Source organism: Lissotriton helveticus, chromosome 3_1, assembly GCF_964261635.1.
Source record: "Lissotriton helveticus chromosome 3_1, aLisHel1.1, whole genome shotgun sequence".
NCBI lineage: Eukaryota > Metazoa > Chordata > Amphibia > Caudata > Salamandridae > Lissotriton > Lissotriton helveticus.
In genome coordinates, this window is record NC_136061.1 from 1,136,461,404 (window position 1) to 1,136,489,131 (window position 27,728).

The following is a 27,728-nucleotide window of genomic DNA, read 5'->3' on the forward strand; positions in this document are numbered from 1 at the left end:
CCTTAGAAATTCACTGAAAAAACCATAGGTTTCACACACGTTATAGTTAAAAATTAGCATTTAAAAAACCTTGGAATTCAGGGAAAATACCATAGGTTTCACACACGTTATAGTTAAAAATTAGCATTTAAAAAACCTTGGAAATTAAGTGAAAAAAACTATAGGTTTCACACGTTATAGTTAGCTGGACATTTCACTTATACAAAACCATTGAAATTCCCCCGTTATAGTTAGTTCAGTTAACTATAACTCGCGCGCCCGCAATGCACTGCTGATGACGTCACATATTACATCACTCATGACATGGTCAGTGACATCACTCATGACACCACTGATGACATCTCAAATGACATCACTCATGACATCATCCTTGTTAAAGAGTGGCAGATCTCCTCTCACCATAATATAACCTTTGATACACACATTCGAAAATAGAAAATAACATTTTCAAACAAATGGAGATACCAACACCAGTTACAACAAACTATTCAGTAATTCCAACATCTACATACACATCCACTCATTCACCAACATTTCTATACAGTCACTCGTACATGTACTCACTCATCATATGTACTCATACACCTATACATCCTGTTGCATACCGACACTCATACATAGTTACTCACACACATACTCACACATGCAAATAAACTATCAAACATCCATTTACTTGCATATACAGCTATACACACACCACTACACTTACTTCTACAGAAACATACACATACTTACTCTCTTAAACAATCACTTATAGAAACACATACTTATTTATACAGGAAATCTTCCAATCTCTCACTCTCATATATACTCACTTGTATACATCAAAACTCACATATACTAGATTAAAACATATGTACTTACTCATAAAGACACTATTAGGACAGTCATTCACTCACTAACACACCCATACACAAACTCATCCACCCATACTGTCTTGCACACCTGCTGTCTTCAAAACACAAACAGTGAGTCAGTCATTCATGCATCTATACGCTAAGTAATATCCCCCACCGAACCATACATACACTCATACTCAAAAAACCAACTAATAAGCCATATACACATTCATGTAGCTACTCACCAACCCATGTAGCCACTTCTACACAGAGTGAGACACTGATACATATATTTACATATTTAAACATTACTCGTTAATACATGTATTCACTAAGATACACTTAAGTCAGTTATACAATCAATTTTACAAAAAAAATCCATTTAGACATTTATTTACCCATTTATTCTTCCATCGAACTTTAGATATACATATATAAAAAAAAAATATTTTTCAGAAAGACACACATTCACTAGATGAGGTCATCAGCGATGTCATTTGAGATGTCATCAGTGATGTCATGGGTGATGTCACTGACCATGTCATGAGTGATGTAATATGTGACGTCATCAGCAGTGCATTGCGGGCGCGCGAGTTATAGTTAACTGAACTAACTATAACGGGGGAATTTCAATGGAGTGAAATGTCCAGTAACTATAACATGTGAAACCTATAGTTTTTTCAGTGAATTTCTAAGGTTTTTTAAATGCTAATTTTTAACTATATAACGAGTGTGAAACCTATGTTTTTTTCTGTGAATATATAGATAATGAATGGTTAATTGTTGAGGAAAAAACACAATGTGCCCCAACTGCATTGATGGAGCAGTAAAAATTACAAATGGAGGAAACTGCTACTTAAAAAAAGTAAACTGACACCTAACTCCCAAAAATGTGCTCATGCTCAATCTGTTTACTAAGTATTGTAATGTAGCAAACGTACTTCTTCATATGCAGAGATCGTTAACTCTTTAGTTAATCAAAAAATCCCATGATTATTCGTAGTCAAACGATTAATGAGATTTATCACTTAAAAAAAAAAATACTGCGTTCTACGTCACGGCTAATATTTTAATTTGTTTTTCAGAACTTTTCCTATCTTATTTATAATTTATTTGGATGTTTCTGTCCCCTGTGAAATTCCTGCAACTCTTAGGAGTTTGGAAATTAGCAATCTAAAAGTCCATTATACCACCAAAGTTGGAAAGTTAAATTTGTAGCTCCACCAGCTAATGGGCATACCTTGTAATCCAGCCCAGGCCACTTGCATTACTACATCTGATCGCAATATGCTCACTCCTAATGAATTTAGTAGCCCTCTTCCAAACAGGTTTTTAAATGTGGCCGTAGAGAGTTTATAAGTGAGTTTCGTGTAACGGTTTAAATATAGTGTTTTCTGAATATATCTGTGTTTATTTCTCCCCTTCAAGTATTGCACTTTCAGTATATTTCATGTACACATACTTAAGTTTTTCAAATTTCTAAATGGTTATAGTTTTCCTTAACGATTGGTGAATTCTGCCCATAATTCAAATTTTGTTGCATAACGTGTTCGTCTTATTTATGATGTTTTTTCAATGTTCTGTTTTATTATTTTTAGAAAAATGGTTCTGTTTTTTTATTTTAGAAAAAGCCACAAATGAATACAACACTAGCGAAGATTGGGGCCTTATTATGGACATATGTGACAAAATTGGAAATACTCCCAATGGGTAAAAATGCCTTTATTCTCTTTAAGATCCTTTTTTCACTTGAATTAAGCAGTTGTTTGGATACAGTAGCTGTGACTTTTGATAGAAAATTGCATATAGCATATACCTATTGGTGGTAACCTCACCTTTTATCATTTTTAGTCTTTTACTCTATAAAAGGGTGTCTATAATAATACAAATGTTTTTTTTACACTGCAATTCAATTGATGTGCCCAATCTGATTAACTCTGTATGTACTGTGCCTGATTCTCATTATAAAGGCTTGCCAACTTGGCTTTAAAGTAGCTTCTCTCTTGCATGTGCTTTCTCTCTCTCTTGCTTCCTCTTTTACTTGACTCCTACACCCACATCATAAACCCTTTTTTATGGTCTGACTTGAGAAGCACAGCTGTCGCCAGACAGTTTTCTGAGCTTCACTAGAAAGCAGCGTTGGCTCCACCTACAAGTTGTGATCCAGGAGTACATATTTTGATGGGGCAGGAGTTGTGTGCCTGCAAAAAAACTGGTTGCCCTCCTCACAGCTATGATCATTTTGGTTATTTATCCAGCTGCTGAGGTTGAACTTTCAGGGGCACGCATATGATACTGTAATGCTATTAAAGTGTCTAAGATTACTCGATAATTTATGGTGTTTTCTTTGGCAGCAGCACAGGTGGAAAGAGGGTAGTCATTAACCTACATGGATGTTTAGGTCTGGCTTTGCAGTACATTCATAAGCTTGACCTATTGTCATTGGGAAGCCTTGTCCGCCCCGGTTTCCCCTCCCCTCCCCTGCCCACTCACCCAACCCAGTTTCTCCTCCCCTGTAGTTTCTCCTCCCCTGCCCACCCACCCACCCCAGTTTCTCCTCCCCTGCCCACCCACCCACCCCAGTTTCTCCTCCCCTGAAAGTTTCTCCCCACCCACCCCAGTTTCTCCTCCCCTGAAAGTTTCTCCCCACCCACCCCAGTTTCTCCTCCCCTGCCCACCCACCCACCCACCCCAGTTTCTCCTCCCCTGCCCACCCACCCACCCCAGTTTCTCCTCCCCTGCCCACCCACCCACCCACCCCAGTTTCTCCTCCCCTGCCCACCCACCCACCCACCCCAGTTTCTCCTCCCCTGCCCACCCACCCACCCCAGTTTCTCCTCCCCTCCCACCCACCCACCCCAGTTTCTCCTCCCCTCCCACCCACCCACCCCAGTTTCTCCTCCCCTCCCACCCACCCACCCCAGTTTCTCCTCCCCTGCCCACCCACCCACCCCAGTTTCTCCTCCCCTGCCCACCCACCCACCCACCCCAGTTTCTCCTCCCCTGCCCACCCACCCACCCACCCCAGTTTCTCCTCCCCTGCCCACCCACCCACCCACCCCAGTTTCTCCTCCCCTGCCCACCCACCCACCCCAGTTTCTCCACCCCTGCCCACCCACCCACCCACCCCAGTTTCTCCTCCCCTGCCCACCCACCCACCCACCCCAGTTTCTCCTCCCCTGCCCACCCACCCACCCACCCCAGTTTCTCCTCCCCTGCCCACCCACCCACCCCAGTTTCTCCTCCCCTGCCCACCCACCCACCCCAGTTTCTCCTCCCCTGCCCACCCACCCACCCACCCCAGTTTCTCCTCCCCTGCCCACCCACCCACCCCAGTTTCTCCTCCCCTGCCCACCCACCCACCCCAGTTTCTCCTCCCCTGCCCACCCACCCACCCCAGTTTCTCCTCCCCTGCCCACCCACCCACCCCAGTTTCTCCTCCCCTGCCCACCCACCCACCCCAGTTTCTCCTCCCCTGCCCACCCACCCACCCCAGTTTCTCCTCCCCTGCCCACCCACCCACCCCAGTTTCTCCTCCCCTGCCCACCCACCCCAGTTTCTCCTCCCCTGCCCACCCACCCCAGTTTCTCCTCCCCTAACCACCCCCACCCCAGTTTCTCCTCCCCAACCCAGTTTCTCCTTCCCAGTTTCTCCTCCTCTGCCCACCCACCCCAGTTTCTCCTTCCCAGTTTCTCCTCCCCTGCCCACCCACCCACCCCAGTTTCTCCTCACCTGCCCTCCCACCCACCCTCCCCAGTTTCTCCTCCCCTGGCCATGTGCCTTTTGTTAGGATGCTGTGCTTGCTCATGTTCTTTCTTTTGCGTATTTTCTTTCTCTTGTCCTCAGTTATTGTGCTTAGTTCTGTCATACAATTTCCTCTCTTCTCCTTTACTTTCTCTTTTTTTGACAAGAAAACTGAATGGGCACAACAAGATGTATCACAGTTTATACTTCCTGTAACGTGTCAAGGCCATAGTTACGATCTCACATCTTCACTACACCGGGGATGCAACACATGTATTTTTAATACATCAAGAAGCATTTACATAATGAATTAAAGTAGGTCTGTGTGTGTATAGCTTCTCGCACAATTTCATTATATGGACTAAAGAAACACAATTCTTTCTCTTGTACCTCGTACTCTGGAACTAGAGACACTTCCTTACGACATTTTAATCTTTAAACTTGATTAAAAAAATAGATAATAAATTCTGTTTCATGTTGTTCTGTCATTTCTTTATCTTTTCTAATAATTAATCGTCCTTCATATATTTAATGCAGTTTTTTGTCTAAATTACTTCACTTTTAACACTATTAATCTGATTTAATTCATTGCATTTCAGCTCATGTTTGCACCTTAATTAGGCAAATACCTGTTAAATAAAAAATGTCAATGCAAACCCATATTTCTCTAAAAGCAGTCTTGCATTGGCCCTTTTAATCTCAATCTTACAATACATGCCCAATCCGGTAGCCTCATTCAAACCTGTCTGGTTACATCAACAATGTCTGTTTATTAACTTTCAGCATGTATCGTGCTCTCCTGACATCTCGCCGCTCTTCCGTCTATGGCGGCCATTTAATTTCCTCTAACCATTGTAGGTATTTTAATCATGTGACTCCAAAGTATTTCCTATTTCAGTTTTACCTTAGTTTCTTTTGTGGTCTTTTACAAAAAGCTCATTATTGGTTGCTTTATCCATAGCGTGCATGGTCCCGGTCTGTAACACTGTACACCTTTAACTGGCTGCATCGGAGGCAGAACAGGACCGTACATACTATTATAGTCCATGCATTGTTCTTGCTGCAAGCACAAACTGACGCCTACTCTGGCAACAGTGCATTAGACAAAGGCAGCCCAGCTTTTTGAAGCCACCGGTCTGCTTTTAATTGAGGGGGCATATCTGGCCTAACAGTGCATTATGTGACTCAACCTGCCTGCATAGTGCTGGTTGGGGTGCCTCTAGTATCCCCAAGCCACCACCACAAGGAGTGCCCTCGGGGGTGCTACCTACTGCATCTTCTGACGGCCTCTCTACCCCTACTCTACCTTTGGTAATATTCAGATCAGTTCTCATTAACTTACAATTGATATCATTATGCAACATAACTACTCATTTGAGCATTCATGATGGCTGTGATGCTTTAAGCTGCTTTTGTTCCATGAATGGATATTCTGTTACCATATTGATTGCTTAGGAGGTTTTGGAAAGGACACCTAGGTGAGCCTTTGCTGATGTTACAAGTCAAGTCAATTAAGCTTTATTCGGTTACAAAGAAGTAGAACCATTAAAGCATTCCAAAATGAGTAATCCTCTAAACAATTCATCATTATCGGTACAATAACACGCATAAAACTTTAAGATCAATGCATAGGTTGGTAAACACAGTAAACACAATATAACATTTTATCTACATCAGACAGGATAAATACAAAGAATGATTTGTACATATTGCTTGAGTGCAAATATTTATGAAGTATAAAGAACCATATCTGAAAGAGACTATTAGTTATGGATTCTTTACCTTAGAATTACCCGCAGGCATCAAACTAGATCCGGAGAATATTTTCTCAGCAGTACCCCTCTACTTAGACGAAGCCCCTGTGCGCTGATGTCAGTTCTTTATTTTTCCGCGCTGATCCAGAGAGAGCGGTACCCTTCATCATTTTGGACTAGTGATTTTTCAACTTTTGTCAACATCATCTTTTTCGAGTCATTCGACTCCTGGTGCACGTAGGGATGTCCCATCGGCAGACCGGCTTCAAGCTTTGTAACTCACAGGTTGATGTCCGTCACGGACCTGCACCTCGTGTGCCTTTGGTGCCTGGAGCGCGACCTCGACCCAAAGTCGTGCTCCAACTGTCTGGCCATGAACCAGAAGTATTTGCGGGAGTGGTCCCGAAGGCTTCTGGTGGCCCGGCAGTCAGCTCTATGCCGCTCGAGGTCCAGGTCGAGAGGGAGGTCGCGGAGTCACCACCATCACTCCTCATTGAAGTCTTCGTCTTTGGGTAAGTCTAAGCACAGGAAGGAGAAGAAGCACCGTCGCTCTTTGCCTTCTCCCTGTCCGTTGGCCAACTTGACACAGGACGTGGAAGGTTGTCGTCCTTTGGCTCCTCCCATGGCGCCTACTGGGACAGCTTCGATCTTATCTCCCTTGCCGGGAGCCGTAGCGCCCTCTGCCCAGCATTTAACAAAGCCCTTCACTCAATCTTTGGGCAGCTCGACTCCGCTGGCACGCCTTCGGGCTCAGGGGACTCGTCAGGGGGCTCTAGGCCTTCGATACCGGCGGCTCTCACCTCGGCGAGCAGGGCCCCCAGGGATCCTGACCTGGACCGGGTCGATGCCGGTCGACCTCACGATGCCTCCTCTGGCACTGATACCTCTGACGACGCCTCAGCCACTACCCACGCCTGTTGTGTCCCCGGCGGGCGTCGACCCCGGCCTCCCCCTCGACTTGGACACAGTGCCGGACCGGCGTCGACCGGTGCTTTTGTACCACTGTTCTATCATGTCGTTCCCTATTGCCCTGAGTGGCAGCCAGAGAAGCTTGAAGAGCTTGACTGGAGAGAGGAGGTGGATGAGACCAGTGGTCTGGCTACCTCCCCAGATCTTGGCATGCTTTCTCCCCCTACCGTGGCCCTGGAGGAGGGAGCCTACTATGCTGTGGTGGGCAGCTGAGGCCTTGAGCTTCCTACGGTGGCAGTCCGGACTAATCTCCTGAATGAGGTGCTTCAGCCACAGCAGCCTCTTCGGAGCCCCTGCTGCCGTTCATTGAAGGCCCTCAGAGACATCCTTCTGGGCACTTGGTCCAATTCCAGCACAGGGGCTCCTGTTGATAGGATGATTGCCCAATGCTAATCAGTGTTTGGCGCCTTCACAGGTTTTTGCACTGACCGCTGATCGCTGCCGACTGCCAAGGAAGGAGGAAGGACGCCGAGATTGCTGTCTCGTACCCCAGTAGCTCCTAGCTCCCGGTCCCTGTCCCCGGGCTCCCAGCGCTGCTTGAGGCTCTGTGCCATGCTGTGCCCGGGGTTCATGGCAAACTGAGAGGAGCGGAGCGTGTGGAGCAGAGCGGGCTGCAAGGCGTGCGGCAGGGGGGCGAGTCAGTGCCGCATCGGTGCTGCACCGGCTTGAGTTGACGCCTTAACCTTAGCACCCCTTGTGCCCTGAGACTTCGGCCTCACTACAGCCCCACTACAGACTATTTCAGTCTACCACGGCAGACGGCACGGTGGGAGCCCCCAGGGGCCCCACGGGAACAGTGGTGAGGCAGGTTATCCTCACAGTGGGAGACAAAGCAGTGAGAGCAAGCTGAGTAGCTGAGTAAGCCAAGTCAGCTGAGACTAAGGCAGTTCAACGCTCACTGCTAACCGGCCAAATGTGAAAGTGAAGGGAAGCCAAAGGTGAGACTGAGCAGGTTACCTGTATGAGAACAAGATCACGGGGGAGATCACTGCACGTTTGTGCGCACCTCATCAGCCCCAATCAACCGCAAACCAAATCAAAATATGGGAACCTGAAGCTTTGAGGCCATCACACTCGGAGCCAAGTGGCAGTTAAGCAGCAATGAGCAGGTGCAGCATTGTGCACTGAGTGCATTGTGTGGCGCTGAGCGGTGCGGCGCGGGGTAGTGCAGTGGGGTACCGGTGAGGAGCTGGCAGCGGAGTACAGGGAGCAGTGCAGAGGGCCTGGTCCACGACTTCGTTGCGCCCGGAGAGCAGAGCGCAGACCGCCGAGCACAGACTGCCGCTGCCTGCCATGCCGTGAAGAGAACGCGGCCCAAGGCGGGGCACGGAGGAAGCTGCGGCAGCGTGTGAGCCGTGCAGAGTGCAGCATTGGTACCATGGGACCTAAGGTACAGGGGGAGCTGCCAAATAGCCGCTAAAAAGCCGTGAGCTGCAGTTGTAATAAGCTAAGCAAAATAACGCACCTTGTCTTGTTACACTGGAATATCTGCTGATCTTGCCCCAGTCAAAACAGGAATCTAACCTAGATCCATGGAGGGACGGAGTGAGTAATCAAGGATTATCAGATCAGGAAAAACGCGACAAACACCACAGAGAAAACCTAAAAAGAGACTGTTAAAAACAGATCTAAATTCTACTGCAGACATTAAGAGAAGGAAAGCAAATTCATCCTCTCGAAAGGAAAAGTTGGTTTCAGTCTTAACACCAATAAGTGAATTTTTTAAATTTGGAGGAAAAAACGAGAACCATAGATTCCATTTTCTTAAGGATCCAATGGCCGCAATTTATGCCACAGATGGGGCTCACGGTCTGCTGAGTCCAATAACACCAAAAACACAGGACAAAAGCAGCTTACTGCCGTCGGGATGCCCAAGCACCAACGCTAAATGAATACAACCCAGTCCTGTAATGGATAGATCTGCACATACTACAGGCCATGAAACAAATAGAAGTGAGGATGACGTAATCAAGGCAAACGGACGCAAAAAGTGAGATGGCCAGAATTGATGTTCCACCAAATAAAGTGTTGATAACGACTATAGCGCAGGTGTATCTGCCGAAGGCACAGCTTAAAGACCAGCTTGTTCCAAACAAAGATGGGAAACCTGGAGAACATTTAAAGGAAAGAGGAGACCTCGGGGTAGCAAAAAATAAAGAATATAACAAAGTGCAAACCGATGAATGGATCGGTTCTTTTTCCATATCAGATGATGCGGACCTCATTCAAGCACTGGACTTCAACATACAACTAAATGAGGATGCATACATTCAAGACCGGGTAAAGAGTTCAGCTATAGGCACACCTCCGGATCAACAATTTGGGGAGGAGGGGGGGGAAGCCTCCACCCCAATAAAACACTTAGTATGCACAGATAAGCAGGAGGGGAAAAACATCACGCTAAACTCTAGCCCTATGGGAAGTCAACCATCCCGGTCACCCCCAATTACAATCTCTTCAGTGAGTGGAATTGATTTAATTTCAGAATTCCCGTTGCAATCCTCCCACTCAGTAAAATGGAGTGATAATTTATTGAGATCTTTACAGCGAGCCATAGATGTTTTAAACTTCCAATCGGAAAAACTTGAAGTTCAGATTGACTTAATGAACTTGATATCAACTTATATTGCAGGGATTAACACCAAACTGGTCACATTAACTGTATTGATCACCAAGGATAATCAGAGTAAGTCTCCCGGCAGCGGATACAAACCAAAATTGTGGATGCAGCCAGGTAATAGATAAATTGGCATCCCTACCAGAAATATTAACAGAAATCCTACATGTCGTCAAGCCAACAGAAAAAAAGGCTGACAAGGCACACTCAGATATGACTGAAAGAATAGATGTGATGAACGACAAAGTAGGCGCAGAAGTAATTATACAATGCCCCCAACATGAAGGCCGTGCTGTAAAAAATAAAATCAAGGAATCTATTTGTCCAGGGGAAGTGCAAACCGCCCAGGAATTAATTTCTATACCTAGTCTTATCAAATGGTGGATTAACAAAAAGACCACGAAAAAGGGCTCGTAAGACCAGGCTTAATGTGAGTAAGCAAATTGTTCAAGAAAAGAAACAAATCTATCCAATATTCTCACAAACGTACAGTCATAAAACCAATCAACTTTGTAATAAAAGCCCCTTTGACCTCAGGTGGAGCTACGTTTCATTTGCAAGATCCAATTGTAAGTTTTAATGAATCCCTTCATCTTTATATACACAAAAAAGCAATATTCACTTATATGAAGATGTCCATTCAACAGTGACAAGAGTGCTTTACAATTGTAAAAAAGCAGGGCTTTTCAGTTAATTCTAAATCTCCTGTGAGAGATAACAATATGGAACAAAAACAAGGAAAAATCAAAGATCCAACAAAAGAAGGACATAAACAAACATTTGCCAGTGAGGATATAACAAATTTGAAAATACAGCTTGATGACAAAAGCGTAACTAACAGACAAGACGGTACAAAATTGAACCGCACTAACTTCCCAAATTATATCTACAAAGCACGACGGAATTTCGAATGACCACTGTACGATTACCACTCAAAATAGAGTACAAGCAGATCAAAACAAACCAAAATCGGACAGGTGGTTATTAAAAAAAAATCCGAAAAATCAATGGGTCTTTTGAGCGAATATACGGAATACAAAAATCGGAACAATTTGAAAATGTATCTAGATAAACAGGGACGGGTCTGCGAGTTTCCAAAAACTACATCTAGCTCACAAGACCTTATAAGAACGGAAGTAGGTCACAAAACTGATAAAACATTAAGTACAATAATAAGTGATGGACAAGTGAATGTATTACAGCAGGAAAGGGAGATTACGGACAACATAGTGCAAATTAGAAATAACGTCAATAATGCACAGATAGAACAACGAGAGTCATCAAATAAACTGATCTTCGAGCCAGAATATCAAACAAAGGGAAGATTGGACTCTTTAAATAGGGGAAACCTAATAAGATTATTTAAGGAGATACCAAAGCTGTGTAATATCACAACACTAGATCTCCTGTCAGTGAAAGAGGTTACTCTGACAACATGGTCCTCAAAGGAAGTAAAAACCCTTATTTTCTCTGAAAGATTAAACTTGATGCGTGGGGTATTTCTCTATACTAAAATACCCGTACCCGGTTTTATCAGATATAGTGACCCCGATCACATCTGGAAAGGAAATTTGCCCAAAAACTTGCTTAAGGGGGGCTCAAAGCACTACTCCTAAAAACACCAAATCGGCAAATAACATATTAGAGATAGCAAATCAGAATCGAGTTAGTCTAACCAACACCCAGAAGAAGTACATGAATGGTCGTGGGTGCCCCATTTCTTGAGCCATAAACGATCCTGATGAATCTAATAATCCACATAGGTTAAAGCCTTTAGTGATATGCCCAGGTACGCCGAAGGACTACAAAATAAGAATTTGCTCATGGAATATCCATGGGTTCAATGAAACTGGCCAAGATCCTGATATGCAAGCGTTTTTACAAAGTTTTGACGTCATCCTGTTACAAGAAACTTGGAACTTGATTCCTAAACCCATTATTGGATATGTAGAATTTCATATGCTGGCAGAACAAATTTATAAATATGGGCATCCAAGGGGTGGGTTGTCCACCTACATAACAGAAAAATTAGCTTGGCAAACGGAAGAACTCGACACGGGTGAAAACTGGATACAGGTTTTGAAAATTGAAAGTAAGAACACTGGAAATAAAATTCCTTGGCAGCTGCTGATTTTAAACTTATATATCCACCCCAACAAAAAGTTGAAAAGGGAAAAACTGGTATGCCCGATTAACCTAATCAAGGTCTTGCAGAAAAGTCCTCAAAATTGTGAGTTGTTAATCACAGGAGATTTGAATTCCAACTTAATAGGGAGCAAGTCAAACAAGAGTTTGTGTCAAAAGGAAATGGAGGCCAACGAGCTAAAAAGTGATTTAGACACCTTGGGATTATACATTCTGAATGGGAAAATAAAGGGAGATCAACCGGCTAGGATCACTTTTTTAAGTGGGAAGAACCAATCAACTATTGACTATACTATGGTCAGTAATTAACTTTACATCACAGTTGATTCATCTTACATACAATCCCGCCCCGAAAGTGACCATTTTCCTCAAATATTGACCATCAACGCGAAGCTGTTTTTGATAGAGAAAATAACTGCTTTAACAGAAATCCCGGTAACTTACAATCTGAAGAAATTAAAATGGTCGTGGTACGAACGTTTCACAAATAATGGACGCTGTACAAAAATTCATAAACAATGGTGGGTCACCGTGTACCAAGTCACCAGAAGAATTTTGGGAACAACTGGGACAATTTCTTCTAAATAAATTTCCTGTTCGACCGGGACGTCAAGGTCCACAAATTGGAACTTATGAACCATGGTTCGACATACAGCTGCGTAACCTAAAAAAGGAAATTACAAGGGAATCTAGAAAAGTATTTATGGCCGTAAGATCTGGAAAGCCGGCTATGAATAACAATATTAGACATGAGGAAGAACTTTAGAGAGAGGTGTAGAGTGGCAAAAAAGGAACGTAAGGAAAATCTCTGGGAAAAATTACTCTAGGCCAGCAAATTGCTTAACAGTTGTGAATTCTGGGGCATAATAAACAAGTTAACTAAGGGAACAGGAATGTCGCAAAAAGCAGGAATAAGTGAGAAAAGTTGGGAACTACATATACAAAATGTATATTATAATATAAACCACAAAGTGTTTAAGAAATTGGAACCTGGGCCAGACACCCTGCAGGAGGAAAAAACACAAAAATTGACATTGTACTATTTTTCCTGAAGAGGGGTCAATGTGAAGAAATTCTAGTCCATCACAATAAGGTTCAATTTGAAAATAGTTCACAGGATTCAATTCATAATGGCTCAAACATCTTAACTGACAACAATCGACTAAAAGTAATTAAAAAAATCAAACGGAGGGCGCTACAGGGCCTAATGGACTTCCAAACGCAATCTTCAAACACGATGCAGAATTTTGGGCAAATTTTCTTACTCCGCTCTTTAATTATTTGTATTCACAAAATAAGATCATTAATTCCTGGAGAGGGAGCATATTTCATCCGATATATAAAAACGGAAATCGCAATGAGCCTAGTAATTACAGGCTCATCGCCCTGACGGATGTTGATGAAAAACTCTATGCCTCCTGTCTACTACTACATCTACAGGACTGGATGGAGGAGAAAGGTATAATTCCCAAATATCAAACTGGTTTTAGGCAAGGAATGGGTACAAGCACAAACCTGGCAGCAATTGCACTCCTTACAGATAAAGCAATTTTAAATAATTCAGGTCTATTTGTATGCTATATAGATTTAAAATCGGCTTTTGACAGAGTTTCACGTGAACGACTATGGATAAAATGGAAAAGATGGGGAGTACCACAACAACTAATTAACTCCATAATATCCCTCCATAGCGAAACCTGGGCCCGGGTTAAGCTAGGAGATGGCAGCATAGCATCATCTAAGATCAATATAATAAACGGCCTGAAACAGCGGTGGGTCTTGACCCCGAGCCTTTTTAACTTGTACCTTGCAGACCTAGACAACAATTTGTCAAAAGTAAATCGTCACCCCCCGAAATTGGCTGAAGACCACATACAGTACCTGCAATACGCAGCTGACATAGTGGTCTTAAGCCAAACTCCTATTGGATTACAAAGAGTCATTGACCACCTGACTAATTACTTCAACCAACAGGGGCTGGAGATACACAGGAAAAAAACAAATGTGGTGTGTTTAGTAGGCCCAAGATCCAAAAGAAAATTTAAGTGGTTCGCCGATGGTAAGGAAATAGAGGAAGTAGGCAGCTATAAGTATTTGGGTATCATTTTAGGGCGATGTATGTCATTTAAGGATCAAAAAAGTGCAATAAGAGCAAAAGCACAAACTTTAATTTTTGCTTACAAACAGCTACAAATAAAATTGAGTTGCCCATCTTACAGTCATCTTTTAAAAACAATGGCAGCACAATTACTGCCAGCATTGACTTATGGACTAGAAATATGGCATGGTCGGGAATCCGGAATTTTAAACGATTTACAGACAAAAGTGTATAAAGCTGTTTTTCATCTTCCGAGAGCAGCGTCACTAGCACAGATTCACCTGGAATTTGGACACACAAAATCATATATTCCATAGGCAATCTGTTTTTGTGAAATTATGTTGGAAACCTCGCTCTTCGGAACCCGGCACCCTGAACAACCTATGCTGGACAGTAATAAGGGCCCAGTTTTATAAAAAAAAAAACCTGTGTTCATGGGGTGAATACCGAAGAACTGCTCTGGTTGAACTGGACATTCAAGAGGCATGGGACAGCAAGATGTAGAGGGTGGCGTTTAACAGAGTATGCAGTAGCTCCGCAAAACAATTATGTTTCCTAGAAGACAAAAACACAATGGTAAAAAGACAAAACTCCTGGACAGTGATAAATTCATATGAAAAATTAAAACCTCAAGCCTATCTAGCAGCTCACTTCAGATTGTTTCTAAAAAAGTAGTATATGCTGTATCGGTGTGGAGTATACAAAACCAAGCACTTGCCACCAAGTTGGAAAGGGAAATATGATAATACAACTTGCAGATTATGTCGATATTACAAGGAGTCTCTTTGCCACGTGATGTGTGTCAGTAAAGTGAGAACAATGATTTTAAAATCAATCTTAAAAGAGCTCAATATACGTACCTGTAGGCAGACTATTACCCGCTGGGCGGGGGGGGGCGGTCATCAAATATTTTAATCTGTCGAGGGGTAAAGTTTTTAACCATGATTGACTCGCTCTTAAAAAAAGCAGACATTGAATCTGGGAATATGGTTATTAATGAGTTGGAAAATCTTGTGTTTATCCAGACATAATGATGCACTTTATTGTGAATACTGTTATTTAATGAGTATAACAATTTTCTTCTTTTGTATATATTAAGACATAATGATGTATTTTATCGTGAAATTGTTTTTTAACATGCACTTTAGCAAGTTTTTAAAAAAGTGTTCTATTTTATGATTGTAAAAAACCAAATAAAGAATTTCATTTCAGATTGCCCGATGCCACCGCCCGGCCCCGGGCGACCCAATTTTCCTCTCCCAACACCCTACCCCCGAGAGCTTGGTGGTCCAAGCCTCAACATCCAAAGGCGCGGTTCCTACTGCTTCCCCAGATAGGGAATCCAAGAAGCTGAAACCTCTTGGGAAGATGTTTTCTTCCACCAGCTTAGGACTGCGGTCGGTAAGCACCACATGTCTCTTGGTCCGTTACACCCACTCTGTGTGGGACACGGTTGCGTAAGTTCTGCCACGGTGCCCCGTAGAGGCCCGGGCCACACTCTCCATGGGGTCGCAGAGGGTAGAGACGCAGCAAAGTTTGCCATTCGATGCGGCTGGACACCGCCGACTCGCTAGGTAAAACAATTTCTTAAGTCAGTAGCCCGGAGGTGCTATGCTTGACTGAGATCCACTGGCTTTTCTGTGGATGTCCAATCAACTCTTTTGGACATGCACTTTGTTGTCCGTCACCTGTTTGGCGACAAGGCGCTCGAGCGCTTCAAGGATTTTAGAGCTACGGCCAGATCCTTGGGCTTCGCTACTACCTCTCATCCTGTGCAGTCTACCTTTCGTGGCTACGTAAGGGGTGCCCCACCAAATTCTACCCAGGGCCACAGGCAGGCGCAAGCTACCCAGCCTCTGTGTTGCTGGGGATGTGGGATCAAACGCCGTGGGTGTGGGGGCCAGCGGGGGGGCCAGGTCTACCAGAGCCCCTTCTGCAGCAGCCTCTAAGCCTTCCTAGTCCGACCTTTCAGGGCCAGCAGTTGCCAGTGGGCGTCAGGATCTGCCATCACTGACACAACAACACGTCGGACAGGTGGGTTTTGCAGATAGTCCGAAGGGGCTACTCCCTCCCCTTCGAGACTACTCCTCCCCTTCGAGACTACCCCTCCCTCCATGCCACCAAGACTCCATCGCATGTCAGAGGATCACTTGGCCCTTATCCGTCAGGAAGTTATTGCTCTCTTGGCTAAGGGAGCTATGGAGGAAGTCCCTGTCCCAGAAGTAGGTTGTGGTTGTTAATCCCACTATTTCCTGGTGCCCAAGAAGGACAAAGGCCTGCGTCCTATCTTAGATCTCAAGGAGAAGTCCAAAATGTTGACATAAGTTCATGTCCTGTCTGCCCTCAACCATGGAGACTGCATGGTAGCGTTGGATTTGCAGGACGCTTACTTCCACATTTCCGTCCTGGCAGCCCACAAGCGTTACCTACGGCTCACGGTAGGCCACAAGCATTTTTAGTCCACCGTGCTCCCATTTGGCCTTACCAGCTCCCCTTGCGTGTTCACGAAAGTGATGGCGTGGTTGCAGCTCATCTGCGCAGATCAGGGGTTCCAGTCTTCCCCTATCTCGACAACTGGCTGTTGAAGGCGAGCTCGCCCCAGGCAGTCATCTCCTACCTCCAGACTACAGCGGACCACCTGCATTCGCTGGGGTTCACTATCAATGTGCCGAAGTCGCACCTGATTCCCTCTCAGTAGCTCCTTTTCATCAGAGCAGTTCTGGATATAGCTCAGTTTCGGGCTTATCCTCCCGAGCAGCGAGTCCGGGATATTCGGGCTTTGATACCGATGTTTCAGTCTCTATCCCGGGTTTTGTTGAGATTGACTTTGAGGCCGCTGGGCCTCATGGCCTCCTGCATCCGGCTGGTGGAACGCGCTGGCATATGCAGGCTCTTCAGTGGAACCTGAAGTTCCAGTGGGCGCGGCATCAGGGGAATCTTTCCGATGTTGTCTAGATCTTGGAGGGCACTGCACACCGGTGGCTAACGAACCAGGATTGGGTCAACGGCAGATCCCTCTCCCTTCCCCAACCAGACTTCAAAGTGATGACAGATGCATCACTTCTGGGATGGGTTGGCCACATGGCAGAGGCGGAGATCAGAGGCCCCTGGTCTCCTGCGGAGTCCGGGGTCCATATCAACCTTGTGGAACTCCGGTCAGTTCTTCTTGCACTGAAAGGTCGCCTTCCTTCTGTCAAAGGAAGAGTAGTGCAGGTGTTCACGGACAACACCACTGCCATGTGATACTGCAACAAATAGGGCGGGGTGGGGTCGTGGACCCTATGTCAAGAGGCTCTTCTCCTCTGGGCATGGCTGGAACATCAGGGCTTGTCCCTGGTGGTTCAACAACTTGCAGGTTCCCTGAACGACAGGGCAGACAAACTCAGCCGTCGGTGCATGATGGATCACGAATGGCATCTTCACTCAGCGGTGCAAGGTCTTTTTCAGTAGTGGTGAGAACCTTGGTTAGATCTGTTCGCCACCGAAGAGAACACGCTATGTCAGCAGTGCTGCGCGTTGGAATTTCCGACGCGGCACTCACTCAGCGACGCTTTTCGTCGCAAGCGGAATTGCGATCTTCTATACGCTTTTCCGCCTTTACCACTTTTGCCAAGAGTACTGAAGAACATCAAGCGCGAACGGGCCCTTGTCATTCTTGTGGCTCCGGATTTGACATGATGAGTCTGGTATCCCGAGATCTTGATCATGGCCATCGATCCTCCGATCAGACTGCCTCTTCTGGAGGATCTTCTGTCGCAACAACAGGGGACGGTCCTCCACCTGAACCTATCCAGCCTCCACCCCCCTTACGTTGAGATTGAGCTGCAACAGTTGACCGCTTTTGAACTTCCTCCCGAAGTCTGTAATGTCATCTTGGCAGCCAGGCGTCCCTCCAATAAAACGATATACGCCTGTAGATGGAACACATTTGTGGCATGGTGCAGAGTAAAGGCTGTGGATCCCCCCTTTCTGCTCCTCTTTCAGAGGTTCTCCTCTTCATTCTTTCTTTGGCCCAGCAGGGCTCTCCTCTGGGCACTCTTAAAGACTATCTTTCGGCCATTTCAGCCTCTCTTCGCCTTCCTGATCAAGCTTCTCTTTTCAGGTCCCCTATTGTATAAATAGATTTCTTAAGGGCATTACTCACCTCTTTCCTCTTATTCCTGTCGTAATGCCCCAGTGGGTCTTGAATCTGGTTCTAACTTACATTATGTGTGCTTCTTTGAGCCGCTACATAATTGTCCTCTCAGGCTCTTGACCTTAAAGACTGCTTTTCTGGTTGACATCACCTCTGCTTGCAGGGTGAGTGAGCTTCAGGCTCTTTCTTCTAAACCTCTTGTCCTTGCTGTTCATCTGGACAAGGTGTCCTTTGAACTAGACCTTCTTTTCTTCCCAAAGTGGTTACCTCTTTCCACATAGGACAGACCATCAATTTGCCCACCTTCTTCCAGCCGCCAGTAGGAATGCGCGCTCATTCCATCAGGGCGACGGTAGCCACTACTGCTTTGCGACGTGGAGTCCCCCTCGGTGACATCTGACATGCAGCCACGTTGATATCACTGCGCACGTTCACAAAGCATTACTACCTGAATAGTCCAGTCCGGAGAGACGGCTTCTTTGGCAGGTCAGTTCTCCAGGACTTTCTGGTGTGAACTTAGTTCGCAGACCCACCTCCGGGGTTGGTATTGCTGGGGTATCTATTCTAAGGTAAGGAATCTTTAACTAATAGTTTCTTTCAGATGAACAAGTTACTTACCTTCGGTAATGATATAACTGTAAGAGACATATATTCGTGATAGATTCCTTACCGCCCCACCCATCCTCCCGGTTCTGCTAGCTGACTTCTAGAGTAAAGGACTCCCTTTCAGGGCCTTGTTATGTGCCCCAGTGGTCCGTTTCTTGCATGCCTCTGCGCTTCTGGTGTGGAATGTCGTGTAAAGAACTGACGTCAGCGCGCAGGGGCATACCACGACGTCATCTTGGCGATCACAATGTCGACGATGAACGCTGAGTCGACCAACGCCACCTACCGACGCTCAGGGGTACGATTGAGAAAAAATTCTCCAGATCCAGTCTGACGCCCCGGGGGAAATCTAAGGTAAGAAATCTATAACTAATATATGTCTCTCACAGATATTTTGTTACCGAAGGTAAGTAATTTGTTCAACATCCCTAAAGATCACTAATCGGTATGTATCCTGCTTTCTTCGTAAAGTAGGGCGTCAAGGTGTGAGTTGAGCTTTCTTCTTTGATTGTCATTTGGGGATAGACCACCACTGCATTACAAACTCTCATTTTCTAAATTGCAGATAAAATCAAAGGCAATTTTTTAGAAATAAAGTTTTTCCTTTAAAAATAATAGGCTTAAAATGCTCTTCCTAATGTCTCTATAAAAATCATAAAATAAGATAAAATGGAGAGTTGTCTGGTCTGATTTTCCGTCACAGGGGCACTTTGGAAGATTTCGGTTCCACCCTCGCATGGTTGGAAAAGCTATTAAAAAGTGGATGGTCCCCATTCTCAATCTTGGAAGGTAGAATCTGTTTTGTGTTCGTGGCCTGGAGTAGGTACCGCTGTGTTCCTGATTCAACGGGCCTATAACAGTAAGCCCTACTCAACTGTTTTGAGTTTGCCTCAGTTTCGCTTAGCCATTCTCTTGACTCTGAGCCCAGTTTCCAAATCTATAACCAAGGATTTGTGTGAGATTATTAAAATCAATGTTCTCAGTGTACTCTTTTAAACCTGCTGCTGTTGACTAATATGGCGCGGGCCGAAAAGCAAAGGATTCCATGCCTACATTCAGTTGAGGGCAAGCCCACTTGGAATCACACCGCCACACATGTAGCACTGGAGCAATTTGTATAACAGAAGGGGGCAAGCAAGCATCAGTGGCCCCTTCTGTGATATAATAGTGATGCACGGGGGGGGCAGAAGGCAGGTGCATTTGTGCCTTCTGGGCACTATGTATTTATTTTGCCCCTGGTCTTCAATTTTTTTTAAGCCCCTCTGGCTTATAAGTATCCAGTTGCTCTATTCAAAAGTGTTTGAATCAAGCTATTTTATTTCCTATTGTGTCCTGTTCTTACTAGCGGAATAGCTTGTAAAATGTGAAACTTTATTTAATATGCCCAAAAGAGCATATTATGGAACTCTAGCTGTAATGCCCGATCAATCATAATTCTATAGAAACTAATCTTGCCTCTCTATCGTCCATCTTGCTATATAAATTAGTCTGTAAAGACAACATGTTCAGCATCTCCGATAGATTGAATAAAGATGCATTATCATAGTCCCTTTCTGGGCACATAAGCGGATGGATATATTCACTTTGTTACATTAAACGTCCTAGTTGTTTGGTCTTCTTATTACTCGGTCACTGCCCTTACTACTGAATTAGCTATACTTTCATATAAACAATATTTTTTTCCTTAGAACATTTTAATTATATTATACCACCCATTGCCAAGAAGAAATGCTGTTGATGTTTAGGGATAGCAGTCCCAGGAGGCAGTGTAGGCTAGTTGGTGGTCCGCGCCAGGACACTCAATAGTAACAGTGCACGCTACAAATACCGCTATAACATAACATAACAACATAAATGTTTTCAGTACATATTTGTCCTTATTATTTTTTACATATTTGTTTACTTAGCAAGGTTACAGTGATGACAACAATTGGAAACTGCCCAGTGATGTATAGCAGTGATCCCTGTTTTAGGCTTATGAGGTACAATATCATTTTTTTTGTAGTATTATTTCAATTATTATTATTTCTGCTTATAGAGGACACGGCTACCCGGTGGGTTTCCCGGCGCTAAGCATAGGTAGAAATGTCTAGCTGAAAGATTAAAATAACCATGTTTTAAGGTGCTTCTGAAATAGCAGCAGAGAGGACAGTGTTTAAGGAATTCCGTTAGGGCATTCAAAAGTTTAGGGCCCATGTATGCAGCAAAGCGACCTAGTGTGTGTGCCAAGATATCCTGGGCATGCAGCAAAAATTCTGATTCTCAGATCTGACCCTCCGGCTGGGCTGATAGAGAGGGAGCAGATCCTGGACATAGCGGGGGCCTAGTCCAACTTTAAAAATGAAACCCAGTTTTAAATAGCACTCTGTTTTCAATTGGAAGTTTTCAAAGAATAGGAGACGCCGAGGCATACTTTAAGAGCAGAAAAAAAAATCTTGCTGCTGAAATAATACAGGTCTTGTCAATTCCTAGGTAGAGAATGTTACCATAATCCACTCGTGATAGTATCGAGCCTGAATCATTGTGTTATTTGTGCCGAGTGTAGAATGATCCAAATAATTTTCCTCACCCACTTTATCCCGGCAACGCATTGACAAAGTTTCATTCAGCCAGAATCCCAAGCTTTTTACTTTGGGGGATAGAGTTGGAGGAACCCTCAAAGACTCCGGCCAACGTTGTGGACCCCAGAGATGTGGTTTCCTGCCTAAAACCATAACCTCGGTTTCATTATCATTAAGTTTAAGCGAGTTACTTTCCATCCAAGAAGCAGCACGTCGTAGACCGAGGTTAAGGGCATCTGGGTTGTACCCCTGTGAAGACGACAAAGATTTTTTTTGTGTGTGTCGTGTGCGTAAGAAAACCGTGTCAAGCCGCAGCTCTCTACCACATCCGCAAGAGGGCGAACATACAGGTTGAACAGCATGGGTCTTACTGTGGAACCCTGGGGTACTTCCAAGGTCAAGGTGCAAATCCCTCACCTTGCATTTGATGAAAACACTTGAAATAACCTATCTTTCAAAAAGGAGGTCAGCCAAGCAAGGGTTGTTCCATCAAAGCCCAATATCATCAGTCTATCCAGTAGGATAGAGTGGGACACAGTATTGAAGTCCATGCTGACATAGGATCAGCACAGCTGTTACACCGTCATCCAGGCAGACTCCGTACTGTGTCCAGATCTAAAACCCAATTGGGAGGAGTTTTAAGAACTTTTGGAAAAGACGGGCAGGAGGGAAATGGGTCTAAAATGTGCCCAATTAGTTGGATTGATATTGGGATTCTTTAAAAGTGGAAAGATCATAGCATGTTTCCAGGACTGTGGAACACAGCCCTCATAAAGTGGGGAATTGAGCAAGTCCACCACCACTTGAAACAAGTGAGGATCATGGAGCCCCAGAATAGCTTGGAGAAGAGGGTCCAAGAGCGAGCCTGATTTAAAAAAAAAAAAAACTTTTTATTATAGAAAACGAAAGGAAACAACACATTAAACATACAATCAAGGCAATACAGCAATAATACAGCCATTAGGCCTGCGCTCTAGGAGGACGGGAGATATATGACAACAGGAGAGAAGATTTTTTGAATATAGATGAGGGGAGGGTGCCAAAGGTAGAATTGCATATGAACAGCACAATATACCACAGCTAGAAGGAATGTAGGTCAGGGCGACTGGGAAGGACTAGGAATCGCAGTGAGTGGGGGCGTACAGATATCTCCACGGTATGAGTCCCACTGGTTCCAAATCTTCCCCCATTTTTGGGGTCTACCTCTTGCCATATACACTGTCTTCTCCCTGAACATGCACCAGTCCAGACTCTTTCCAAGCAGTCACTGTAGGCGGCCTCGGGACCCCCACAACTGTGCAATATCCCTCTTCGCAACCATATTGGCAAGAGTCACCCACCGAAGCTGCGACACGTCATAATCATTCGGACCCCACACATTCAATAAACATTGTCGGGCATCATCACAACACCCGTTACTTCATCCATCACCTCATGTACACGTTTCCAAAATCGCACCACCTCAGGGCATTCCCATATGATATGGAGATAGGTGCCAAGGAGACCACACCCACACCCACGCCTACACATGCCATCCGTGGAGTAGCCCATATGGATCAGACGGGGACCGGTGACATAGATTCTTGAGTTGGACCAGACGGAGGCGGGCCGGAATCACTACCTCCCTGGGAGAGGAGATCGCGGACTGCCAGTCCTCATCATCCAGTTCAATACCATCAGCAATCCAAGCTTCACGAAGGCGATCAAGCAGACTCGATCGGTCATTAATCATTTTCTTATAGAACAACGGATAGTACTGTCTGGCACATAACCGTCTAGTATACGATCTTCGAGGGGGGAGGAGTCCGGAATATCACTACCCACTGGCAACACAGAGTTCAGAGCATGGCGTACCTGGACATAACGAAATTTTTCCCTGTCACTCAGCTTATACTCTACTTGCAGATCCGAGAAGGTCTTCACCTCTCCTTTAACCCAGAGATCACGCACTTTACTAATAACGATCGTGTCCCATTTATCAAATCCCTTCGTCTTCCATAGGCCACCCAACTTCGCGGAGGCATAGAGCGGAGTTGCCCCAGTTAGTTTTTCATTCGAGCCCATAGCCGCCGTTGCGCTATGCCATACCCGCACGGCTATAGCGGTAGGTCACGAGAGTTGTGAACGCGAGGGTCCCGAATAAAGCGTCCTGTAGTAATCACCACCCGGGAGCAGCCACTTATCCATTTCAAATGCTGGATTAAACGCCGGGCCATACATCCAGTGGTTGATGGCAGCAAGGTGGGAGGCCCAGTAATACCTACGAATATCCGGTAGCGCTATACCGCCATCATACCAGGGAAGTGTCAATTTTGGAAGAGCGGTGCGTGAACGTCCGTCCCATATTAATTGCCTCTGCAACGATTCTACTTCCCGAAAATATTTCGACGGGATGACATCAAAACTATTCTGAAGTGCGTATAGGAACCACGGTAAGGACGTCATTTTAAAAAGGGCCGCACGCCCTAGGGCAGATAACGGTAATTTACGCCAACGCGCTACATCGGTGCGCAACCTTTGGAGTGGGGGGGGGAGTAAATTGCGTTCATAGCGAACCGCCGGATCCAAGGAGATAAACACAACCAAGTACTTAAAGCCAGACTGCGACAACTGGATGGGACAGCCCCGCGGCAAACGAGGGACATCACCCGCAAGTACATAAACGTAGGATTTCGACCAATTAATGATAAGGCCCGAGTTCTTCCCGAAGGAGTTAAGTACGTCAAACAATACGTTGAGCGATTTTTGGAGAGATGTAAGGTACAATAAAATATCATCCGCGTAGAAGGAAATGCGATCTTCAAATTCCGGCGTCCAGCGTATACCGTTCATCGAAGGTTCCCACCGTAGCCAAGCGGCGAGTGGCTCCAACGCCAAAGCAAAGAGGAGCGGGGACAACTGACAACCCTGCCGCGTGCCCCTCCCAAGAGTAAAAGGCACAGAGACACGGCCATTAACCACCACCTGCGCCAGTGGCGTTTCATACAGGAGTTTGACCCAACCAATAAAACCAGCGCCAAATCCAAATTTGGCGAGTACCGCCCAGAGATCAGACCATACGATTGTATCAAAGGCCATCGTGGCGTCCAAGGACGCCAAGATGGCCGGTTCACGCGGCGTCTGGGCCCTCGCGAGAACACCATGCAAACGTCGCAAATTTAATGCCGTGTTACGGTGCGGGATAAAACCCGATTGATCCGGATGAATCAGGTTGCTAATAACCGTAAGCAGACGATTAGCAAGCAGTTTGGCGAGGATCTTAGGCTCCGCATTTAAGAGCGAAATGGGTCTATAAGACAAGCAGCGATCCCGTGGTTTACCCTCCTTATGGATCACCACAATGGTAGCAAGACGCTGATCTCTGGGGAGGGAGCCACTGTCTCCCGCAGCCAAAAACATATCACGGAGATAGGGAGCTAGAGTATCAGGGCGTAACTTATTCAGTTCAACAGGAAGGCCATTGGGACCCAGAGCCTTGCCGGAACGAAGGGATCGTAGCGCGAGAGCCACCTCATCCACCGAGGGCGTGGCATCCAAACAGTTCCGATCCGATTCCGACAAACATGGGAGTGCTATATCTCGAAGCAACAACTGCGAATCCTCCTCAGGCCTGTCGGACACCGAGGTATAGACCTCTCGAAAATAATCAGCAACGCATTCAACAATTTCAACAGGGTCCGTTACACGCACACCACCACATGTCTCAACCACCGGAACCACTCGACTCGCTCTCTCCCTTCTGTCCAGCCAGGCAATCAATTTTCCTGCTTTATCACCCACATCATATAGCCGTCCCTGCTGTTCCCTACTCATCATCTTTGCCGCATCAGTAACCAAAGTTTTATATTCTAATTGTTTAAGGCGGAGGACATGTAATGCTTCTCGAGACACTTCTCGTGCCAATGCAGTCTCCAGGTCTGTGATTTCAGTCTCGAGCTGAACAATTGCCTCATTCTTACATTTCTTAGCACACCCCACCAAAGACAATGCCTGTCCCCTGATCCCAGTCTTAAAAGCTTCCCATAACGAAACAGGCGAGGATACAGAACCAGCATTCTCAGTAAAATACAGATCAAATGATTTAATCAATTCAGTGCGAGTCTTAGGGTTAAGAAGATACCAGGGGTTAATCGGGGCCACCCTCCCTTCGGCGCCGATGCTAAGATTAAAATGAAACCAAATAGGGGAATGGTCTGATATACCCCGGGCCAAGTGTCGAATCTCTCCAATCGAAGGGGACAGGGCAGCCGGTATCAGGATATAATCCAATCTAGAAAGACTACCATGAGCTCCCGAATGGAAAGTAAACTGTGTTTGCTCTGGATGCATTAGTCTCCAACAATCTATAAGTCCCAATGTTTCCAGGAAGTCACCCAACCAGGATTGTGCAGCAGGAAGATCTCGGGGCGGATAGCGGTCTATTCTGCCAGAAATGACGGAGTTAAAATCACCACCCAGTATCAAAACACCCTCCGGGAGACCCAGAACCATCCGCCCCAGGTCTGTGAATGTCGTGGATTGTAAGCCCGGAGGGACATACACCGACACCAACGAAATTGATTTTCCCTCCCACCGCCCAACAAGTGCAACATATCGACCCCTGGCATCAAGGATCACATCGTCAACCTCGAGGGGGAGGGAAACCCTAAGCAAAATACCCACTCCTCTAGAACTAGATGTAAATCCAGAATGGGCAGCAAGACGATAACCCCGTCTATTAAGAGCGTGACAAGTATTTCCTATCAAGTGAGTCTCTTGAAGCAAAACGACATCAGGCGAAAGGCGCCGCAACAGCTGCATAACCACCCCTCTCTTTATCCGATCACCCAACCCATTCACATTCCAGCATAATACCCTCAACCCTCTACCCCCATCCAGATCCACAATTAACTCCCATCGCAAAACGAGCATCACACCAATGTCAAAGATAATGAAAGTACCTTGCCTTGAAAAAGAAAAAACAAACAATCCCAAAACATGACCCTCCCTCCCCCCAAGGTTCCCATCACAACTCCCCCCCCCCCCACCCCCCCACCCTGCACCGACTCAAAAGCCACCCTAATTTGCAGTGTGCCTGTCGCCCTAACAATTACAAACAAAGAACTAATCTACACAAAGAAAACCCCAGAGGAGGAAAGGGGTCCCGCCATCCCCGCTACCCCCTAGGATACGAATGGAATGATCAAGGAAGTCAGTGAGCCTCAGCTGTACATGTTGAATAGTGTTCCGGACACAGTCATCATAATCATTCTTGGTCCATCAGTCCCCCCTCAGCACCACCAGCATGTTCCTGGCCAGTACGGCGAGCCGGCAAAGTGTCCAACCAATCACTCGCTTCCTCAGGCCTGTCAAAGAAGAATGTTCGATTGTCATATTCAACATGCAGTCGGGCCGGGAATAACATAGCGTATTTTAGTTCCATGCCTCTTAGTCGCCATTTCACCCCTTGAAATCCCATTCTTTGTTTCTGGACCGATTGAGAAAAGTCCGGATAAAAGTTCACAGCAGCGTTCTCGAACTGCGTAGGGCCGCTTGTCCGTGCCGCCTGCAGAATGGCGTCGCGATCTCTGAAGTTGAAGATCCGTGCAATAATCGGACGGGGGGGGGGGAAAACCAGGCTTCGCCTGTCCCCCTGGCACTCTGTGCGCATGTTCGATGGCAAAGAATTTACTCAGGCCCTTGGGTGCAAGATGATGAAGAATAAGGTCCTCCACTCGAAGATCAGTGGCGAGTGAACTAGAATCTTCCGGGACCCCAATAATGCGCACGTTGTTGCGCCGTGCATGGCCTTCAAAATCCTCCAAGCGACGAGCAAAAAAGTCATTAGCAGATCTAAGGTTGCGCACTTCTGTTTGCAAGTCGGACACATCCGTGGTAAGGCTGGATGTCTTCAGGTCCAAGGACTTCACCTTCTCGTTCGTCTTGGCCAAATCAGTTTGAATGAGGTTGACATCAATAGCCACCGTGTCCAACTTCAGAGCCAGGGCTTCATACTGTTGGCCAATAGAAGACTGAATACCAGCAATGGCGCCCATCACGTCCTGTAGCGTTAATTCCGCCAATACAGCAGGATCGTTGACAGCCTCCTCCCGGGCCTTAGGTGCGCCACCAGGGGATCCTTTAGAAAGTGTGTAGCGATCCATGACATTCGTCTGGGTTGAACCTCCACGGATAGTGGTCTTGACTTTCCGTTTTTCACCCTCGGGCTTGCCTGTCATGGCGAGCCGGGTGCCCCGAAGGGAGGCTTGGGATCTGGTCCA

At 45.7% G+C, this 27,728-nt stretch overlaps 1 protein-coding gene across 3 annotated transcripts in view; it reads left to right on the top strand.

The window, feature by feature from the left end:
* The window catches only part of STAM2 (signal transducing adaptor molecule 2), a 489,661-nt gene that overhangs the window by 71,181 nt on the left and 390,752 nt on the right, over positions 1-27,728 (top strand). For all 3 annotated transcript variants that reach the window (XM_078681742.1, XM_078681743.1, XM_078681744.1), the window contains exon 2: positions 2,465-2,549. In XM_078681742.1, the coding sequence (XP_078537868.1) occupies positions 2,465-2,549 (85 nt within the window). The remainder of the gene's footprint in view (positions 1-2,464; positions 2,550-27,728) is intronic.